We start from the raw sequence: 22315 nt of genomic DNA, 5'->3' as shown, positions 1-22315 counted from the left end.
AAGCTTGAAGAATGGTCCGATAATTGGCAACTAAGGTTTAATGCTAACAAATGCAGGGTCATGCACTTGAGGTACAAAAATTCAAGGGAAAGGTACATTATAGGGGGTGAAATGCTTCTGTGTACGCAAGAAGAGCGGGGCTTGTGGATGATTGTGTCTGATGGCCAAACAGGTAGAAAAGGTGATGGCCAAAGCCAGAAAGATGCTTAGGTGCATAAGGAGAGGGATGACCAGCAAGAAAAAAAAAAAAGAGGTGACAGTGCCCTTTTATAAGTCTCTGGTGAGGCCCCATTTAGAGTAGTGTGTGCAATTCTGGAGACTGCACCTATTTTTATAAGTCTCTGGTGAGGCCCCATTTAGAGTACTGTGTGCAATTCTGGAGACTGCACCTATGGAAAGTCCAGACGGCAGCTACAAAATTAGTAAGCAACAAAAAAAACAAAACAACAACTTGATGTTACCTGGCCAGTACTCAGGCCTAAGCAGGCCTTCAAAACTGAAAAAGAAAGAAAACTTAACAATGTGGAAAAAAATTCTATGAAGGGCATAAGAAAGGTACATTTAGTACAAAAAGAAAATGATGAGGAACAATACTAAAAATCCCCACGCGGGAAGGCACTGAATGAGGAACAAAACAACGCACTGAAGAGAACCTCAGACGAACGTGACCTCTCTTCACCGCAGATGAAAAAAGACTGTTGGTCCCGTACTTGCAACTTGGACAGAAAGGCACTCGTGCATGCGCAGTGGAAGCGCTGCCTCAAGCACTATTTTCTGCACTGGGCTCCATGGATAATGTCATCCACATGAAAGACTAGTATAGCCTAGAGAAAAAGTTTGGGAGAATGACCAAGATAAGTCCAGCCTCACCTTGAACAGGAACCTGAAATACAGGTGTAGCACAATCCTATTAAAATGAAACCTGATATAAGGTGGATAGGTCATTAGGATCTGATATTCACCGAGTATCATCTACCAAAAATATATTTACCAGTTCAACTTTCTCTAGACTATGTATCCATAGCGTTGAAAAGCGTCTTCCTCCGAGAACAAGCAGGCTATACTAGTACTTCAGCTCACAAGAGTCCAGCAGCTTGAACAGAGTTTTCATTAGCCGAGTAAAAACCACAATGAAGTTCTATGACAGTGTAGCAGGCCTGATGAAAAGCTTCAACCTAAATGATCCTGACAACTACAAACTGTACAGAAACAGGATTTCCTTCTATATCAGGGTCATACATACCAATAACACTTATTATGTACCAACAACACTTAGGTGAACCCTAACAAAGTTGGTTTTTAATGCCAAACTCTCAAATATGTAGAAACATATTTGAGCAGAACTTGTATGAAGCTAGGAAAAGGATGTAGGGATTTGCACTTGCACTAGCCAGTAAACCTCCTCTGTTTAAAACTACTGGTGAACTTATTTCTAGAAGCATAAATATCCCTTTCCTTCTCAAATTTTATTAACGTTTTGCTCTCCAGAGATGAAACAAACCTGCCTCCCCCACCCACACAAAGAAAAAAGGAAGGCGTCTACTACTTCATTGCGGATGTTATCTTTTACTGCGAAGTATACCTGACACAAGTGGATGAAGCCTATTTCTGCTTACTTGTTCAGGTACATCATCATTACCATCTGATAACTGAAAACCTATAAACTATTAAGAAACACATATAGCTGCAGAAGACTGATGTGCAACTTCTCACAGACAGACCAAAGACCTGGACTGCACTGTCCTTAAAGGCAACTCCCCAGCCCAGGTTGAAAGTATCTATGGTTAGGACAATTTGTTTAGAAGGAATTTGAATGGATATATACTAAATCAAATTGGAATAGGATAGTTACAAAGACAGGGAGCTTCTGAGGAATTCTATGACGCAGATGTTATCCTGAAGTCCTTGAGTGTCTTTGATGCACTGCGATTTAAAGGTTTGCTCTGCTCATCTCATATGGAGAGGAGCCATAGAAATTGCATGAACTGTGGAAATCATTAGACCTAGCAGTCCTATCATGGTCCAAGCTGATGCCTAACTGATGCCCGATGCTTATGGAGGTAATTTTATAACTGCATGCTGGTATAAAAGCTTATAGAGGTAATTTTATAACTGTATGCATGCATAAACACCTGCATAGTTTTCTCTGTGCACACTTGGCTGGATTTTCAGAGCATACATATGTATGTACTTTCTGAGGACAAACCAAGGGACACCCAAGTGTAGAACTTTTATTGATAGTAACTACAGACTCAACACAGCACCATGTTTCAGCAAAACGTGCCTACCTCAGGAGTCTTTGTAATACAAGCAAATTTTAAAGATTGTTTTTCAGCTCTGTCTTGACCGACCAGTGCACTCAGGGTCTGTATTGTTGATTAGACGTAATTCTGTTTAAAAATGATTGTTTAACTTTGATTGTGTGAAAATAAGTTGGATGCAGAAGATAAGACACAGCTCTAACTAATTTGGTATGTGAAGGGGAGGATGGTTCTTGTTTTTGGAAGTTCAGCTTGGCCACCTGGACTTGGAAAACATGTGACCACGTTCCCACACTATGGATGTTTATTTTCCTTAGTTCTGAACATGAGTTCGGAGCCTAATAAAAAGGGGAGTTTCTTTCAGGGAAATCGGGAGTTCATCTGAGAGTAACGTACGTACTGCGCAGAGGATCTGTTCCTGGTCTAAAAAGCTCCTGGCTTTCGCTGTAATGGGCACCCCAGCTGATGTTAAGAGCCTGGATGATGTAAGGACCAGTGATGTTGTATAGTGTATTATTGCTTCTTTTCCTGGTCTAAGAACTCTTAGCATTGCTTAGATGTAGAGACCAGTGATGTAATGATTGTTTACATAGCTAACCATTGTATATACCTTAATCATTGTAGAATTTAGCACCTCTAATAAAGGTTTCATTTATCTAATACAAATCCAAAAGAATCCACAGTAATTATTGAGTAGTCTGTGTCAGTGAGACAGGCTGTAAATCCATAGCAGTACAGTCTTATACGCTATAAAAAATCGAGTACTGGAGGTCCGATATGCCAAAGAGGGCTGCACTAAACTGATCTTTATAAAGAACTTTAGAAAAATTCCACAAATTCAGGGTTAATTTATGCACAAAGAAATCCCTTCTTAACCCTGCCCCTGGGAATGACTGCATTCAGTCTGGGTAAGATTAAGTACACAAAAGATTTATTGCTCTACGCTCACCCATTCATTGGGTGAGCAATTTTATTAACGTCCATTTCCACTGCATTGCCTACAGAAATGCTTTTGAAAAATTACCTTCTCTATTGTTAGACCTACTGGAAAGGAAATAAGCTGTGGCTTATGTCATGTCTAGCAGAACCCCTATTAATTTCAATTAAGGTGTCAAGTTCAGACTGGATCTGGGATGGATCATGATGAATCCTAGTGAATACAGTACCCAGAGAGTGCTCTGTATCTGCCCAAGATGGTCTGTCAACCAGCCAATCATCTACACAATGAAGCACATGAAACTCACAGTAGAAATGCTAATATAGCATGCTAATATAGCGGCAATAAAGTTTGTCCATATCCACCATATAAATGCTAGGTCAAAAGGCAGTATATGGTACTACAAAAGTTATATTGTAGTACTACTAGGCTTATGTATGCAAATGGCCTGTGCTCTAAAGAATTATGTCAACGCATAAAGAGAAGATAATAATCATATATCATAGAAACGAGTTTAAAAAAAATCAACAAAATTATGATCAGAAACAGTTAGGGTAAGGAACTAGCAAGACAAAGTCATGGGATCAGGCCTGAGGGTATTAAGGGGCTTTAGGGAAATTCTGGCACCTCTGCTGTCTGTCATTTTTAAGGCCTCTTTAGAATCATGAGAGGCTTCAGGTGACTGGAGACAGGTAGGTAGATTTGATTTCTCTTCACAAAACAGGAAGTAAGGATGAGGCGGCGGGCTGGGAACTACAGGCTTGTTAGGCTGTGTGATTTCTATGGTGAATAAATTAATGAAATTGCTGCTAAAAGCAGAGGACAGTGCAGTTTCTAGAATCTAGTGGATTACAGAAGTTCAGGAGTCTTGTTAGATAAATCTGAACAAGTTCTTTCACTGGGTTACCAAAGAGTTAGATCAGGGGGAAGTACTAAATATGGTATACCTACATTTCAGCAAGGTCTTTTGACACAGCTTCATATAAACCAACTCTTGGCAGTATCCTAAAATGACTGAAAGGGTTAGAAACTGGTTGAATGGGAGGCAACAATGTATAGTGGTAAATGAAAGTCATTCGGAGGAAAAGGAGCATCACCAGTGGTTTCCACAGAGACCAGTCTGGTTCTTTTCTATGTTTTTAAAGTGATATTGTGGACATGTAAGGTTTGTTTTTTGCCAGAGAATGCAGTTACAGTATCTGGGTTTAAAAAAGTTTTGGACAAGTTCCTGGAGAAAAAGTCCACAGTCTGCTATTAAGACAGACATGTGAGAAGACATGGAATGTTGCTACTATTTGGGTTTCTGCCACGTATTTGTGACCTGGATTGGTCACTGTTGGAATCAGGATACTGGGTTAGATGGACCATTGGTCTGACTCAGTATGGCTATTCTTACATTCTCTGGGTAGCACGTGGCATAATCCAAAATGACTAAAATGTAATTGTTGCCATGCACTGTTTGTTCCACTGGCCCCAAAATGTCCATGACCACCTGGTCAATCGGGATATCGATGATGGGCATACACACGAGAGGGGCAGGTGGAACCCCTGCAAGGCTACTCAACTGGCAGGTCGGGCAGGACTGACAGCAAAGGGCTATAGGTTTAAACACACTGGGCCAAAACCTGTTCCTGAGTTTTCTCCTCCTCCGAGTGGAGGAGTGCCTTGTGGTTAGGGTGGTGGACTTTGGTCCTGGGGAACTGAGGAACTGAGTTCGATTCCCACTTCAGGCACAGGCAGCTCCTTGTGACTCTGGGCAAGTCACTTAACCCTCCATTGCCCCATGTAAGCCGCATTGAGCCTGCCATGAGTGGGAAAGCGCGGGTTACAAATGTAACAAAAAAAAAAAAAGTAGCACCCTAAGAGATGATTATAGCATTGGTTTCCAGACCTGGTCCTGTAGGCAACCCAGTCAATCAGGTTTTCAGGATACCCACAATGAATATTCATGAGACAGACTTGCATGCAGTGGAGGGCAAAAAAAATAGACATTTCTGTGGCTTACCTTTCCACCATTCTGTTCTAGTTTCTGTAGAGCATTTGTAACCTCATCTTTGAATTTTTTATCCATAAGTCTCCTTGAAAGCTAAAAATGAAAATATAGAGGTGATTATATTACATAGGCTTCACATAGAAGCTAATAATATGGACTAAAAGCAGCAGCCACAACCATAATGTTGTGAACTGCTTTAATAGCCTCTTTGGGGGCCAGTAGGCGGGATATAAGAATTTAAAATAAATAAATAAATAAATAAATAAATATAAAAAGTGGTAAGTAAATGTATTCAAATTATGAAAAATAGTAAAACATTTTAATTTCACCAATATGTGTGGGCAACTGGTGGGAGGGTGGAGGAAGTAAGGGGGTAAGGAAAAGTTGTTGAAAGGGGCAAGGTAAAATTATGCCTTACCTGCTGAAAATTTTCTTTCTTCTACTTGCAGTAGATGAATCCAGAAACTGATGGGTTGTGTCCATCTACCAGCAACTGGAGATAGAGATTACCAAACTGAAAGCAGTGGTACCAGACGGCCAGCCCTTCCTTCACTCAGTTTAGGTTGCATCACAAAGCAGAGCCAGGAAGCAAAGAAAACAAAGGAAAATACATAGCAAAGAACATGGCTGGACAAGGGAGGAACCCTGGATTCATCTGCTACAAGTATAGAAAAGAAAATTACCAGAAGGTAAGGCATAATTTTACCTTCTTTAGCCTCTGCAATAGATGAATCCAGAAACTGATGGGATGTACCAAAGCAGTCCCTAAATAGGATGGGGAGCCGCTGCCCCCCTAGACAGAACCGCCGCCCCAAAGGAAGCACCCGATGAAGCACCCACGTCTAGTCTACAGCATTTCAAAAAAGAATGCAAAGAGGCCCAAGTAGCCGCTCTACAGATCTGTCCAGAGAGAGGACATCTGTTTCTGCCCACGACGTCGCCTGTCCTTTTGTGGAATGTGTCCGTAGTGCCTCCAGTGGAGAGCGGCCTTCCAAACATACGCTGAAGCGATCACTTCCTTAATCCACCGAGCTATAGTTGGCTTAGACATCATCTCACCCCGTCAAGGCCCAGTCAGACGCATGGATGATCTGAACACTGAAAATTAGATATCTGCAAATAACGGAGAAGAACCCTCTGAACATCCAAGATGTGTAATTTCCCAAAATCTGAGGGAAAGGTCTCCTCCCAAAAGGAGGGAAGAAAAACAGGCTGATTAACATGAAAAGCAGAGAGCACTTCGGTAAAAACGTACGTAACGTTACCCCCAAATCTGAAAACTATAGAAAAGGGTCCTGGCATGACAGGAAATCTCGGAAACCCAACATGCTGACATAATAGTCACCGAAAATACCACCTTTAGAGTGAGATCCTTGTCCAAAGCCTTCTGCAAAGGCTCGAAGGGAGGCTTCTGCAGGGCCCAAAGGACCAAGTTGAGGTTCCAAGGCAGACACTGCTGACGAAGCGAAGGATAAAGATGAAGCGCATCCCATAAAAAACGGACCAAGTCCGGATGCAAAGTCAAAGACCAAGAAACATGCCCTCTGAAGCAGGCCAGAGCTGCCACTTCAACTCGCAGAGAGTTATAAGCTGGACCCTTCTGCAAACCCTCTTGCAAGAAGGCCAGAAGCTGAGGAACCAAGGACTTAAAAGGTGACCAATGTGGGCTGCACACAGTAGTGTGCTGGAGCCGGCTCGCACCGGCTCGCAAGAGCCGGTTGTTAAATTTTCTTCCGGCTTGCGAGCCGGTTGTTGAAAATAGCGAGCCGGCTCTGGCTCTCCTCCCTCCCTCCTCCCTCCGGATCCGCCTCACCGCCCGCTTGTTCTTTTGAATTCTTCAGGGCAGGCAGTCTTGCCTGCCCGCTTCCAGCGCTGACTGTCCTCCCTTGCCGATTCGCGCTTTAAAAATGGCCGCCGAGACTTCATTTTTAAAGCGCGAATCGGCAAGGGAGGACAGTCAGCGCTGGAAGCGGGCAGGCAAGACTGCCTGCCCGCCCAGAAGAATTCAAAAAACAAGCGGGCGGTGAGGGACCGGATCGGGAGGGAGGGAGGAGAAGAATTCGTGATACAACTCGGGAGGGGGTGGCAGGGGGGAAAAGGGAGTCGCTGCTGGGCATGGGTGGAGGAGGTTGCTGGGTATGGGTGCATGCAGGGCAGGGGAGAGGAGGGTACACTGCTGGACATGGGTGCATGCAGGGCAGGGGAAAGGAGGGTCACTGCTGGACATCTGGGTGCATGCAGGGCAGAGGAGGGTCGCTGGGTATGGGTGCATGCAGGGCAGGGGAAAGGAGGGTCACTGCTGGACATGGGTGCATGCAGGGCAGGGCAGAGGAGGGTACACTGCTGGACATGGGTGCATGCAGGGCAGGGGAAAGGAGGGTCACTGCTGGACATGGGTGCATACAGGGGAGAGAAGGGTCACTACTGGACATCTGGGTGCATGCAGGGCAGGGGAGAGACATCTGGGTGCATGCAGGGCAGGGGAGAGGAGGGTACAGTGCTGGACATGGGTGCATGCAGGGCAGGGGAAAGGAGGGTCACTGCTGGATATGGGTGCATGCAGGGGACAGAAGGGTCACTGCTGGACATCTGGGTGCATGTAGGGCAGGGCAGAGGAGGGGAGAGAGAAGAAATGCTGGACATGGATGGAGGGGAGAAAAGAGTGAGGAAGGAGATGAGATGAGGGAAAAGGAAGAGAGGAGAAAAACTGCACATGGATGAAGAAAATAGGCAGAAGCTGAGGACCAGAAATGAAGAAGAAAGGAGGAAAGAAATAAATGGAAAGGAAGCCCTGGAAACGGAGTTAAGAGGACAGATAGCAGCAGAATCGGATACTGGGCCAGCATGATCAGAAAAACAAACAGTCACCAGACAACAAAGTATAGCGTTTGGAATATGTTCACTTTGAGAATCAGGTGCTCAACATTAAAAGTTTGTATTTATTTACTTATTTATGTATTTACTTATTTATGGCATTTTATCCCATATTAAACATGAATTAGATTGGAACCTGGGATCATTTAATTTTTTTTCCTGGAGAGAGTAATGCATTGCCCCCCCCCCCCCCCCCCCCCCCCCCACCCCCCATGGCTATAGCCAGCTCTGCAATTTTTGGGGGGCGCAGAGGTGGACGGGGGGGCACAGTGGTGGACGGGGGGACGCCGAGGTGGACCGGAGAGAGAGCCTGTTGTTAAAAATTTACCAGCACACCACTGGCTGCACACCATGGCTTGAAGGTTTGCCACACCCGAGCATACGCCATCAACATAGACCGCTTCCGCACATGCAGCAAGGTAGCAATGACTGCATTAGAATAGCCCTTCTTCCTCAAATGTGACCTCTCAAGAGCCAGGCCATAAGACCAAAGCGGGAGGGATCTTCCATCAGCACTGGCCTTTGATGCAAGAGGTCGGGACGGACCGGAAGACAAAAGTGTGCTTCTATCAGAAGACGAATCAAATCCACCTACCAAGGCCACCAGGGCCAATCCGGCACCACCAGAACAACTCTGCCTGGATAGCGCACGATCTTGTGAAGCACCTGGGCAATTAATGGCCATGGAGCAAAAATGTAAAGAAGTGAGTCCTCTGGCCAAGTCTGCAGGAGGGCATCTAACCCTACCGACCCTAACTCCTTCCTTCTGCTGAAGATGGGTACCTTGGCATTCCTCCGGGACGCCATCTATCTCCGGCGTCCCCCACCTTCAGCAAATCAGGAGAAACACCTCTGCAGACAGTTCCATTTTGCCACTTCCAGTAGATGACAGCTGAGGAAGTTCATCTGCACATTGGAAATTCCTGCTGTGTGCACTGCCAACAGACACAGAACGTGTGCTTCAGAACACAACATGAGATGACGAGCATCTGTAGCCAGAGCCAGAATGAGTGCTACCCTGCCGGTTGATGTACACCACCGCTGTCATGTTGTCTGAAAGAACATGAACAGCCTCGTCAGTTAACGTGTCCCGAAAAGCTTGCAGAGTATTTCCCACAGTTGGTTGTCCGTATGTCTTCCAGTGCCGAACAGCGGCCCTTTGCATGCAGGTGAAACTAACGAGCTCCCCAGCCCAACAAGCTGGCATCTGTCACCACTACAATCCACTGAGGAGACGCCAACAGCATCCCCCTTCAGCAAGGTGTCTACGTGGAGCCACCAGCTCACGCTCTGTCATGCTCAGGGAAGGCACTGAAGACACCTCTGATACTCCTGGGTAACCGGAAACCACTTGCTCAACAAGGAATATTGCAGCGGATGCATGTGAACCATGGCCCATGGCACTACTTCCAGAGTGGCCGCCATCAAGCCCAACAACTGTATGTAGTCCCAGGCTCAGGGACTCAGCAGCTGCAGGAGGCTGTGGACCTGACCCTGCAGTCCTCCTGCAAGAAGACAAAACCCTGAGCTGTGTCGAACCGAACATCCAAGTAGGTCAAGGTCTGAAACAGGGAGAGATGACTCTTAGGGAGACTGAGAATACAACCCAAGGATTACAGAAGTGCAATGACCCAGGAAGTGGCCCTGAGGCTCTCTAGCTTTGAGTCCACACGGATGAGCCAGTCATCAAGATGCATGCTGATGCCCTCCTTCGGGAGAAAGGCTGCCACCACCATCATGACCTCGGAGAAGGTGCGGGGAGCAGTAGCCAGGCCAAAGGGCAAGGCCCGAAATTGAAAATAGCAACCCAGAATGCCAAAACGCAGGAATCACTGATGAGGAGGCCAAATTGGGATATGCAAATAGGCCTTTTTGAGGTCCAGGGCTGTCAGAAACTCTGTGCCCCATGGACCACACAGTCTCTATACGAAAATGTCAGACTCAAAGAAACTGGTTGACCTTCTGGAGAAAGAGAATAGGATGGAAAGAGCCCCTTTGTAAGGCATCATGAAATAAATGGAGTACCGACCTGTGCGAGACTCGAGAGGAGGAATGGGCATTACTACGCCCAGCTCCAGGAGCGATCGCAAGGTGGCTTCGACCGCTGCTCTTTTGGAAACCATGGCACATCGAGACTCCAAGAAAAATTATCCTACGGGAAAGGCGAACTCGAGCTTGTAAGCGTTTCTGATAACCTGTAAGACCTACTGGTCTGAAGTGATTTTGGCCCACTCTTCAAAGAAAAGGGTCAGTCGACCCCCTATCCTGCTGTCCAAAGAGCAGACTGACATCGCGTCGGTACCTCCGAGCCTCACGAAGACAAGGCCTCGAAGCCCCCATCCTTGGGTTTATCCTTAGGCAGTGTCTGAGACTTAAGAACCCCAAAACCATAACAACATTTTCTAGATCCTCACCAAAAAGGAGTTTCCCGCGAAAAGGCAGCCAAGTGAGATGTTGCTTGGAGTAAAATTCTGCTGCCCAATGCCAGAGCATTAACAGTCAGTGGGAGGAGACCGCCTGTGCCACCTGTTTGTCCGATTCCTAAATGTGGTGATAAATATTTCAATAGAGGGGGTATATAAGAATATCATATGCATATAACCCAGCTCTTACAAATATCATTAAATTCCATTTTAGTCAAAGGTATTTAGAGATATTTACTATCAAATGTGGGATCTTTCAGAATTCATCCAGCAACACCACACAGGCTTATTAATGTGAGCCAGGCACTTTTATGGTGAACTGGTATTCCTCATTTGATCCATTAATTTAATCAAAGCACACAAAAAACTTTTTCTCTCTCTTTTTCTTATATAACTTAAAACATAGGCACTTAGCTCTATCCGTAGCATAGCTCAAAAAACTTCCTTCTTTGAAAAACTTTAAAGAAGTATATTATTCATCCCGGAGATCCTCATACCGACATGAATTCACGTTTCGCACAACAGTGCTGTATCAAGGTATATCTCCTGAAAATATACAATCCATTGTCAGCCAGCATGTCTTTTTTCTTTATAAATACTTTTTATATATAAACAATCTCCACATACCTCTGATTTTCACGGAGAAAATCCCCCATTTCTTTCATCAATCCTATTTCCTCAAAGATGGCCGCGGCATTATTGTTGCTTAAATAGGGGAGTTCCCAGTTACTTACATCACTATTTTTTGAACCAATCCCAGAGCCCATCCACCAAAACTCCTCCTCCTCAATCTAAACTATTGACATCCATTCTATCTCACGATTTAAGCCATTAGGCTGTACTGAATTTAAGGAAAAGATCCAAGATTGTTCTTTATAATTTAACAGATTTTCCATATTACCACCCTCCCACCCTACTTTAATATGGTCAATATGGCTGACAATGGATTGTATATTTTCAGGAGATATACCTTGATACAGCACTGTTGTGCGAAACGTGAATTCATGTCGGTATGAGGATCTCCGGGATGAATAATATACTTCTTTAAAGTTTTTCAAAGAAGGAAGTTTTTTGAGCTATGCTACGGATAGAGCTAAGTGCCTATGTTTTAAGTTATATAAGAAAAAGAGAGAGAAAAAGTTTTTTGTGTGCTTTGATTAAATTAATGGATCAAATGAGGAATACCAGTTCACCATAAAAGTGCCTGGCTCACATTAATAAGCCTGTGTGGTGTTGCTGGATGAATTCTGAAAGATCCCACATTTGATAGTAAATACCTGTTTGTCCGAGGCATGCACCAAATCATAAAGGGAGTCTGCCAAAAAGGCAAGGCCTGACTCCATGTGGAGCAAGGATACCCCAAAGACAGTATCCGACTCTTGCCCCTGTTCCAGAGCTTGCTGTAACCAGCTAAGACATGCTCTGGCTGGATAAGAGCTACAGATAGAAGCCGGTAAAGCTAACGCCGGCATCACAAAGGCCTCTAGATGCTGATCCTCCATGCCCTTTAATGCCACTCCAACCTCTACCAGTAGGGTGATCTTCTTAGTCACGGCAATCACCAAGGCATTACCATAGGCAGGGAAAGCTTTTCCATCAGGTCTGTGCTCACGGGATATAGGTGAGACATCACCCCAGCACTTTCAGGCTAAGAGGCTAAGCTACAGAATGGCCTCATGAACAGGAAAAGACTTAGACAGCCGCCTCATGATAGCCATCTTAGGATTCACCGACTGAAAAAGGTTGAAAACCACTGCACTAGAGTCAGCCCACCCTGGGCATAAGTGAGGAACACAGCCTGCTAGCCAATTAGAAAGTGTGCACTTGCTATGGCAAAATCCATCCTATTTGAGTCAAAAATAAACAAAAAGCCGGGTGGATTTTCTATGGCTTTACTCTGCACCAGACAGACGGACAAGGCTCTCCTCCAGTCTAAAGCGTGCAGCAGGCTTTCATCTTTTTGGGAATGCAGTTTAGGAAAAAGGTTGGAAGGACTACTGACTGGTTAAAGTGGAACTGTGACACCACTTTAGGAAGAAGTTTGGATGGGTGTGTAGAACCTCTCTATTATCAACAAATTTATGTACCTGTTTACTAAGCCACGCTGCAGGCACGCAAACTTTTTAGCGCTCTAAAAATGAGTGCGCACTAATACTAGAGACACCCGTAGGAATATAATGGGTGTTTCTATCATTAGCCCAAGCTAAAAGGTTAGCACGCCTACAGCGCGACTTAGTAAACATGCCCCTAAGTATAAGGTGGATCAATCACTAGGACATGGAGTTCACTAACCCTGTGTGCTGAAATAACCCCCACCAAAAATAAAGACCTTCCAGGTCACATACTTTAAGTGGCAGGTATCTTGTGGCTCAAAAGGAGCTTTCATCAGCAGGGTAAGAACTACACTGAGGTCCCATAGTGCTGTGGGAGGCTCGATAGGAGATTGTTTTATGTGGGACTTGCTACTTATGGAAACAACTAATGGCTGTACAGAGATGGGTTTATTCTCTACCCAATAAGCTTCAGTCGCACTAAAGTGAACCCTTACCAAGTTGGTCTTGAGACCTGCTTCTGATAGAAGCAGTTTTTCAAAGGGCAAGAGAAGGGGTCTCTAGATGACAAACCACTTCCATTTAAATCCATATGCCCTCTTAGTGGAATCCTTTCTAGCAGCTAGCAAGACTTGTGAAACAATGTTAGGTTCACATCGTCTTTCCTGAACTTGCCTATCAACTACCAAGCTATGGAACCTTATGTGATCAGAGTGGGGAAAATACTCCAGACTCATAGGACTCCTGATGGAAGGGTCCAAAAGAAGTGGGAACCACACTTGTCTTAGCCAGTAAGGGGCTACGAGAATTATGGTTCCACAAACTTTTTCTTGAACCTCAGAATGGTCTTCACTATGATGGGTACTGATGTTATGCATACAAAAGAATCTCTCCCCAATGTAGGAGGAAAACATCCGTGGTTTGCACTGAAACCCTATCCTGAAGCAAAACTGAGGCACTTTCCTGTTGGAATATAAAGACATAATGAAGGGGTGCTCCACTCCTGGAAGATCCTGTGAACGTTGTCCAGTGCCCACACGTAGGGCCGGAGGACAAACTGAGCTGTCTGTCTGCCAGGACATTTGTCTTTGCCTGCTAGGTACATGGCTCAGAGGTAGATCCCATGAGAACTGGTCCATTTTTGTGGCCTAAGTGAGAGTTAACATGAAAAAAAAGAAGTAAAATTAGGAACTGCTGAAAAATCTAAGGAACTAATGGGTGAATGCCAAATACCACACAACAGTGATAAGTCTGTTAAGTCCTGTCTGGTCACAAAATAGAAATTTGAGGAACCGAGACAACCATGACAATAAACAGGTTAGATTAAGATTAAACTGATGAAGTCCCATGTGACAGCAGTAGGCGGAACAATCATGCATGCACAGTGAGACAGTTGTTAGAGTATCGTTTTTTCATGCCAGGCTCTATCGGCAACATCACCCACGTATGAGAATTTAAGCCCTGTCTGTCCTTGAGGAAGATAAGTTGCAAGGTTGAGTTTTTGGACAGAATGTACTGCAGAGATGTTTCAGTGGGCCACCTTGAGGAGCAGGCTATGACAGTTTAGTGGATAAGGGTTTTTGTAGCATGTTCAGAAATCAATAAGTGGATTTTGGTAACATTATAGAGAAAAAAAATGACATTTTAGCAGTGCTTTGGCTGCGTACAGAAAACAAGAGAAAGAATTCAAAGAGGACCCCAAAACTTCAGTTTTAAGAGGATACTGGAAGAGTGATAGTGAGTGATACGTACAGAACGTAGGAAATGGGGGAAAGTGGGGTGGAAACAGGTTGGAGGATGATCATTCTTTTTTTTTAACCAAATTAAGTTTAAACATGGGGTAGTGGGGCATCCAAGTAGCAATGTCAGACAAGCAAAAAAATTGTATATCGAAAAGAACCCCAGTCATTACATGCCATTAAGCTGTCCAGGCAATGAATAATTAACTGTTAAATGTTCTTTTTTGCACTTACACTTGTCAGTAGATGTTTAAGATGATCATTAAGAGATGAACCAACAACAGTACTCAGCTGTACCAATGCATCCAATCCTCTTTCAAACACATCTGCATCTGAATGTGCCTTTGAAGAAGAAATTAATATTCATAACTCTGACTAAAATTACCATCCAAGTGGGTTAATATTATATCAGCATGTGTGTATATACACATCTCTCTCAATATAAACCTGCAGTATAAATCACTCTGTCAGTTATATTCCATCCAAAAAACCTTATATTATTTTTTTGCTTATTTACTGCTTATAAAACATACTCCCTCAATATGTTAATACTTCACGCACACTCATACACACTTGTACCCATTCTCATAGCCTAAAACACTAATGGAGCAGCCTCACTAATACATAAACAATCTAACTGTTCGAAATCACCATGAACCTCAGCAAGGTGCTTATTTAAAAAGTCCATATCCCCGTTCACCACTGGATTGTGCACAGTTCTTTTGCCTCCATAGTTGTCACTGCTTAAGACAGAGTCCAATCCTTGCCACTCCTCCTCGGTTCCAGAAATTCCAAACAGGAAGCTAATCAATCCTTTTGAGTTCTCTGCTCCTGTGTAATCACCACTTCCAATCATGCGATGTACCGCAGGCTCTTCCACTCATGTATTGTACCCCAGACTCTACACAGCTTGTGTTTCGCTATGTCAGTATAAACCTGGGTATCATTCACCAGCAAGGAGATATTTTGTTCTTACTACCACTTATTTTGTGTCTCACCCAGCTGCATCACACTGGCCAACTGGGGTATGAGACAGCTTATGCCATATTGTTCCATTGTTCCCGCCAAGTTCTAATTCAGTATCTCTCTCAAAGACCGGTCATCGCAAAAAAAAAAAAAAAAAGCAAGCACACTTCTGATTCTGAAACATGTTTACTTCTCAGCCACCCAAGCCTGTGGGCTGTCTTAGTCATCTCTTTTTTTTTTTTTTTTAAATAAACAAATCTGAGACCTTCAGCCAACCCAGCTGTTACCTAATGCCATCTGAGACCCAATTTTCCATTTTAGCCTCCATTATACTTGCGAGTGTTATAGAGAATACAGCTTGTACTTAGGTCCAACCTTCAGTCCTCAACAGCCCTTTAAATGTTTGTCCTCATAATTGCTGATCACAGTGCTATGCTGAATATACCTATATGAGACATATGTTAACCTAAAGTATCATCTTTATTTTTGCTACTTTGGTTGGTTTTCTTTTAATAAATAACTCTTTCTATTTATACTGAACAGGAAGTCAACCAATAAGATGTGAAAAACTGAGCTGTTATTCAAAGCTCTTGAAAGGAAGTTTATCAAAGCCATGATCCTTGACCCTTGATAGAAATTCTTCTTTCAACATACATTTAAAAACCATGGCTACCAACAATAAATAATATCTTTACAAATACATTTCACATTCAATTTTCACAGACATTAAAGCCATAATCTCACAATGGGTTAGATTTATTCCTTACATTTTGGGACTTTAGAGGGTAAATATCTCCAGACAGTCTGGCTTTCTCAAATGGCAAGAGCCATAAAAAGGGGATATTCAGCATAATCAAAAAGACTTCTGATCTTGAAAGAACAAGATTCAGGGCATGGAGAAGAGGGCTCGTAGATCCATGTTTCTCAAACCTGTCCTAATGATCCTCATAATCCATGGGGTTTTCATAATACATACAAAGAAATTTGCATACACTGGGCCTTAACATATATAAATTATCTCATGCATATTTAGTGTGGATAACCTGAAAATTCCTCTGACTGTGGGGCCACCAGAAAAGGTTTGGGAAGCTCTGACATAGATACACTATTAAATAGAAACAATATGACAGTACAGAAAGCAAAGATACATACCTGTAGCAGGTATTCTCCGAGGACAGCAGGCTATTCATTCTCATATGTGGATGATGTCATCCACATTGTTCAATGTGAAGTACAAGCTATTACAGCTTTAAGAGCTCGCAGAGCATCCTCACCACGCATGAGAGAGTGCCTTCCCACCCACCATGAGAGCGCAGGACCATTAGTACAATAACATAGCATGGAATCAACTCCAAGCGGAGTTGTGAGAATGAATGGCCTGCTGTCCTCAGAGAATACCTGCTACAGGTAAGTATCTTTGCTTTCTTGGAGGACGAGCAGGCCATATTCTCACATGTGGGAACCCTAGCTACCAGGCTCACTGAAAGCAAACACAGGTCAATTGGACCTCACAATGACAAGGGAAATATAGTTATTAACCTGAAACTATATACAACTGTGTGAGAGTGCAGCCTGGCACAGAACAAAATGGGCCTTGGTGGGGGGGGGGGGGGGGGGGGGGTGGAGTTAGATTACACACCACAAACAAATTCTGAGGTCTGTCCAAACCGACTATCCGTCGGCTACCCTGCTCAAGGCAGTAGTGAGATGTGAATGTGTGGGCTGAAGACCACATCACAGTCTTTCTTCAATGTAGGCTAGAGCCTAGTCCTTCCAAGTAAAAGGCCAAAATTTGCTTGCAGTCCAAGGTGTGCAGTTCACTTTTGCTAGGATGGGCAAGAGGTTTGGGAAAGAATGGTGGCAGAATCATCGACTGGTTCAGATGGCACTCAGACACAACTTAGGTAGCATGTGGAGAAATACTCCGTTATAATGAAATTTAGTGTAAGGTGGATCTGCCACTAGGGCCTGAAGTACACTGAATCATGCGAGCTGAAGTAACAGCAACCAAAAACAAGTCCTTCCAGGTCAAGTACTTCAGATGACAGGAATCCAGTGGCTTAAAAGGAGCTTTCATTAGCTGGGTGAGGACGATGTTGAGGTCCAGTGACACAGGTGGATGTTTGACAGGGGGCTTTGTTAAAAGCAAACCTCTCATGAAGCAAATTATTAGACGCTGTCCAGATATGGGCCTACCCTCTGCAGGGCAATGGTAAGCACTAATCACACTAAGGTGAACCCTTACAGAGTTGGTCTTGAGATCAGATTCAGAGGTGTAGAAAGGTGTAGAAAGGTATTCAAGCAGGGTCTGTGTAGAGCAAGAAAGGGGGCCTAGGGCCTTGTACTCACACCAGACAGCAAACCTCCTCCACTTGAAAAACTAACACCTCTTAGTGGAATCTTTCCTGGAAGCCAGCAAGACCCTGGAGATATCCTCAGGAAGAGGCAAGGAAGTAAATTCTAAGTTCTCAACATACTACACCTGCTTGATGGTTTGTCTGAATGAGTACAGTTTGGTTGGACAGCTGATCTCTGAAAGCCTTTAGAGCACTCCAGATTGCCCATAGCTCCAGGAGGTTGATCTGGAGATTCGATTCCTGAGCTGACCAAGCACCCTGGGTATGAAGCCCATCTACATGAGCTCCCCATCCCAGGTGGGATTCATCCATTGTCAGCACTTTCCTGGGATGAGGAATTTGGAATGGAAGACCCACAGTCAAATTGGACCAAATTGTCCACCAAAGGAGAGACTGAATCAACTCTGGTGTTACTCGGGTGACATCTGCTAGGTTCCCTGAGGCTTTGCACCACTGGAAAGCTAAGGTCCACTGGGCAGTTCTCATGTGAAGACATGCTATGGACATGACATGGAGAGTGGAGGCCATGTGGCCTAACAATCTCAACACCCTTCGAGCTGTGACCTGCAGGCTGGCTTGGACCAGAGTGGCAAGAGCGGCAAGAGCGGCAAGAGCATCCACCCTCAGCATAGGGAGAAAAGCCTGTGCCTGCTGTGTGTCTAGCAGTGCTCTGATGAACTCGAATTGCTGAACGGGATGGAAATGGGACTTTCAGGTAGTTTAAAATGAACCCTAGTAGCTCTAACACCCAAATAGTTCTCTGCATGGACTCCTGAGCATTGTCCTTTGACGTACTCTTCACAAGCAAATCATCCAGATAGGGGAACACATGGACTCCCAGTCTGCGCAGTGATGCTACCACTACTGCAAGACACTTGGTGAACACTCTGGGAGCTAACAGGAGGCCACAAGGCAACAGGCAGTACTGGAAGTGATGTGTCCCCAGCTGAAACCAAAGATACTTCTTGTGACCCAGAAGTATCAGGATTTGAGTGTAAGCATCTTTTAAGTCCAGAGACCACAGCCAATCGTTTCCCCTGAATGATGGGGAGAATGCTCAGGGAAACCATCCTGAACTTTTTTTTTGACTGGGAATTTGTTCCTGGCCTTCGGGTTTAGTATGGGATACATCCCCCGTTTTCTTGTGCACAAGGAAGTACCTGGAACAGAATCCCTGCCCTTCTTCCCCTGGTGGAACGGGCTCGACCGCGAACAGGCCTTTAGAAGGGCAGGCCCTGCCTGCTTGTGCCTGCTTGTGTTGAGAGCTGAAATGAGATGCTCTTGGTGGGCAATTCGGTGGCTGTTAATGCAGCGTAACCGAGAGACTATTTGAAGAACCCACCAGTCAGAGGTTACGAGGCGCTACCTTTCTTGGAAACAATTCAGCCTCCCCCCCAACTGGTAGATCATCCGGAACTGTCAGTGACTGTGGCTATGCTCTGCTGTAGCCAGTCAAAAGCTCGCCCCCAGCTTTGACTGGGGAGCAGGCTGAGCCTTGGGTACAAGCTGTTGATGAGAACAAGTACACTGGAACTGAGCCTGCTGAGGGTGGCGAAAAGGAGTGTACTTATATCTCAGAGTAGCAGGGACCCCCTCTTTGACTTACCCAAAAATCTCCTGGATGAGAAGGAAGGTGCAGAAGATGTCTGGTGGGACAGAGTGTCAATGGTATCAGTGTGTTTCTTGATGAGGGCAGCAACTTCCTCCACCTCGTCTCCAAAAAGGTCATCTCCCTGGCACATGGCATCCCCCAACCTCTGCTGGACCACAGGGTCCACGTCAGACACATGCAGCCATGAGAATCTGCACATCTCTATAATCTGGAGATCCTGGACGCCACATCAAAGGTGTCGTAGGTGCACCTGGCCAAGAACTTTCTAATGCCTTCTCCTGCTTCACCAACTGGTGAAGTGATTTGGACAGCTCCTGTGGGAGAATCTGCCAAACCAGACACAATGCGTACCAAGTTCCACATGTAGAGGTTCGTGTAGAGCTGGTACAATTGAATATGCAAGATAAGCATAGAGGCCTGATGCATCTTCCACCCAAAAGAATCCAGGGTTCTAGCGTCTCTCCCAGGGGGCGTTGAAGCATAGTCTCTAGAACTCCTGGCAGATTCCACCACCAAGTAATGATGAGGTAACTGAGGCTTGTCAGACCATGGGGAACTCTGGATCTGATAGAGGGTATCTACCGTCTTGTATAGGACAGGGACCAAAAAAGGGGACTCCCAGTTCTTTACCTGAATATGTCTTTCAGGATCCAGGGAAGGGGGCCCATCACAGCCTCTCTACGAGGAGATTCGTAGACCAGGACCTTGAACATCTGAACCCTGGCTCGTCCTCCATCTCCAAACAAATGGGAATAGCACTACACTTATTTCTACATCGCTACTAGACATATGCAGCACTGTACACATTATATGCAGGTACTTTTTCTGTCCCTAGAGGGCTCACAATCTAAATTTTTGTACTTGGCACAACGAAGGGTTAAGTGACTTGCCCAAGGTCACAAGAACTGCAGCAGGAATCGAACCCAGGTTGCCAGGATCAAAGCCTGCTGAACCGGGCAGAAGCCACCATTTCCCATACAAAACCTGGGAAGGAAAGGCACGCAGGTGAAGGTTTCCTCCTTTCCTCTGGATGGGAAGGGTCAGATGGGATACCATAGGACTCCTCCTCCAAGAAGTACCGTGGATCTTCATCACACTCCCATGAGCGCTCATCAATGTTGGCGAAAAACTTCTCATGAGAGGGCCAAGACCGAGCCTGGCTCGAAACACGAGAGTCATGTCCTTGAGTAGGGTGTCAAGGTGTCGGTTTCATCCTCTACTCCAGCAAAGCTTCCTCCACCGACGTCAACGGGGTGCCCACATGGGTGGCTGTCAACACCGGCGCCATATGCGACACTAGCATTGAGAAACCTCATCACAGGCTGAGGGCCATGCGGGGCAGCAGAAAGAGGCATAGCTGGTTTTAGCACCCCAGATGCCAATGCACACTGTTGTAAAAACCCTGCGAAAAGCTCAGGGAGCATAGCCCGGATGCACTCATCGAGATAAGCCATCAAGAAAGGCTGGGGTTGAGATGGGTGCCTGGTCCCAGCTACCTGTTGACCAATGCATCGGCACCTCCTGTATGGAGGGGGAGCAGTCCTCCTAGCGCAGACGCTTCTTGGGGACTGAATCCCTCAGTGCCCCAGAGCTCCCAGCACCATGAGTCGATGGGGAAAGATGCTAATGCTTCTTGGCCTTCACACGATGCTGGTCATCAATTATTCTCGGTGCCGAGGACAACACTGAATCCCCATGTCGCCTTGGGGTCGGGTCCAATGCTGACCGGTCCCAATGGTCCTGCACAGCACCTGTGTCAAGGCGGGTGGAGACTCACTCGATTTGTTTATTCCCAGTCATGGAGTTCTCTTCCTTTGGAACTTAGGTTACAAAGTGATTATAGAAATGTTAGAAAAATGAAGACTTGTTTATTTACTAAGCTTTTTTTCTTAAACAGTATTTGTTTTGTATGATTCTTTGTAATCATGTTTTATTGTAAATGCTCTCGTGATCATCATAATAAAGATCATAATATTAAATGATAATTATGATGATTGGGGTTGATATTCAAAGCACTTTAACCAGCCAGAAATGGCTCCTGGCTGGTTAAATTGCTTGTGTGTGGCTAACTGGGCTTTTTCAGCAACACTTAACCAGATAGTGCTGCTGAAAATGCCTGTTTAGCACCCAGTTCAAAACTAGCTATTTTGGGGGTGTTCAGGGGTGGAACTGCATTCACAGGATTTCATGCACACCCCATTACTCTCAATGGGGCTCACAGTGCACCTAGGCTACTACTTATGGGGTTATTTTATCATCCTCACTTTAATATTCCCTTCATTTGTCCTGTTTGGCTGTCCTGATTAGATTGTAAGCTCTGTCGAGCAGGGACTGTCTCTTCATGTTCAAGTGTACAGCACTGCGTACGTCTAGTAGCGCTATAGAAATGATAAGTAGTAGTAGTAGATGCATGTCCACTCCTAGCATCTGAGACAGCCTTCTCAGCCATACAGACCGATGCAACTGCCGACATCAATACAGATATCGAAGCCGAAGTTTCGGATTGGGCTCCAAAAATCTTTTCCCTTCGAGCCCCTCTGGCTAGCTGGGTTCTTTTCTTCATATGAAGGCAAAGAACACAACTGAAAGGGGTCCAGCTCTTGCTTAGTGTAATCCATCCTTGAACTGACTAGATGCAGGCAGAATACAAAAACTGGCATAACATAATATGGTTCTATCGCACTAGCTATAGTGCTTAAAGCCACTGGGAACCTTCGATGACATGGAAAGGAAAACAGATGTGGCCAAATAAAACAGCGTAATGGTGACTGAAAAAAGGGGCAAACACCAGAAGAAAAAAAAAATTAAAAGAAAAAAAAAATCGAGTGACAAATGCCCGACCGAAGCTCAGGACTAAAAGGGCCTAAGAAGTGCACCAAAAATAAAGGAAACTTAAAGTGGGGAAAATTACACTAAAACTCTATAGGAAGGGAGAGAAACTTTTCCAAATAAAATAAAATAAATAAATAAAGAGCATTAAAAAAAAAAAGAAGGCATAAAAATCGAAAAAAATGCTCATGCACCAGATGCTGTGAGGAGCATGGGACAATCGCATTCTCTCCTCACTGCAGAAAAAGAGAGACTGATGGTCCTGCGCAATCA

General features: G+C 44.8%; 1 protein-coding gene and 1 long non-coding RNA gene across 3 annotated transcripts in view; one reads left to right on the top strand and one right to left on the bottom strand.

Moving 5' to 3' along the window:
- PACRGL (parkin coregulated like) overlaps positions 1 to 22315 on the bottom strand; it is a 55333-nt gene that overhangs the window by 2862 nt on the left and 30156 nt on the right. For both annotated transcript variants that reach the window (XM_030191233.1, XM_030191234.1), the window contains 2 exons: positions 14513 to 14620; positions 5204 to 5284 (listed from right to left, as the gene is read on the bottom strand). In XM_030191233.1, the coding sequence (XP_030047093.1) occupies positions 5204 to 5284; positions 14513 to 14620 (189 nt within the window). The remainder of the gene's footprint in view (positions 1 to 5203; positions 5285 to 14512; positions 14621 to 22315) is intronic.
- LOC115461436 lies at positions 162 to 18058 on the top strand. The gene is made up of 3 exons (XR_003940713.1): positions 162 to 172; positions 17047 to 17054; positions 17992 to 18058. It is a non-coding gene; the product is annotated as an uncharacterized LOC115461436 (long non-coding RNA).

Source organism: Microcaecilia unicolor, chromosome 2, assembly GCF_901765095.1.
Source record: "Microcaecilia unicolor chromosome 2, aMicUni1.1, whole genome shotgun sequence".
Taxonomy (NCBI): domain Eukaryota; kingdom Metazoa; phylum Chordata; class Amphibia; order Gymnophiona; family Siphonopidae; genus Microcaecilia; species Microcaecilia unicolor.
Note: the sequence above shows the minus strand (reverse complement) of the source record. Positions and strands in the feature narration are given on the sequence as shown.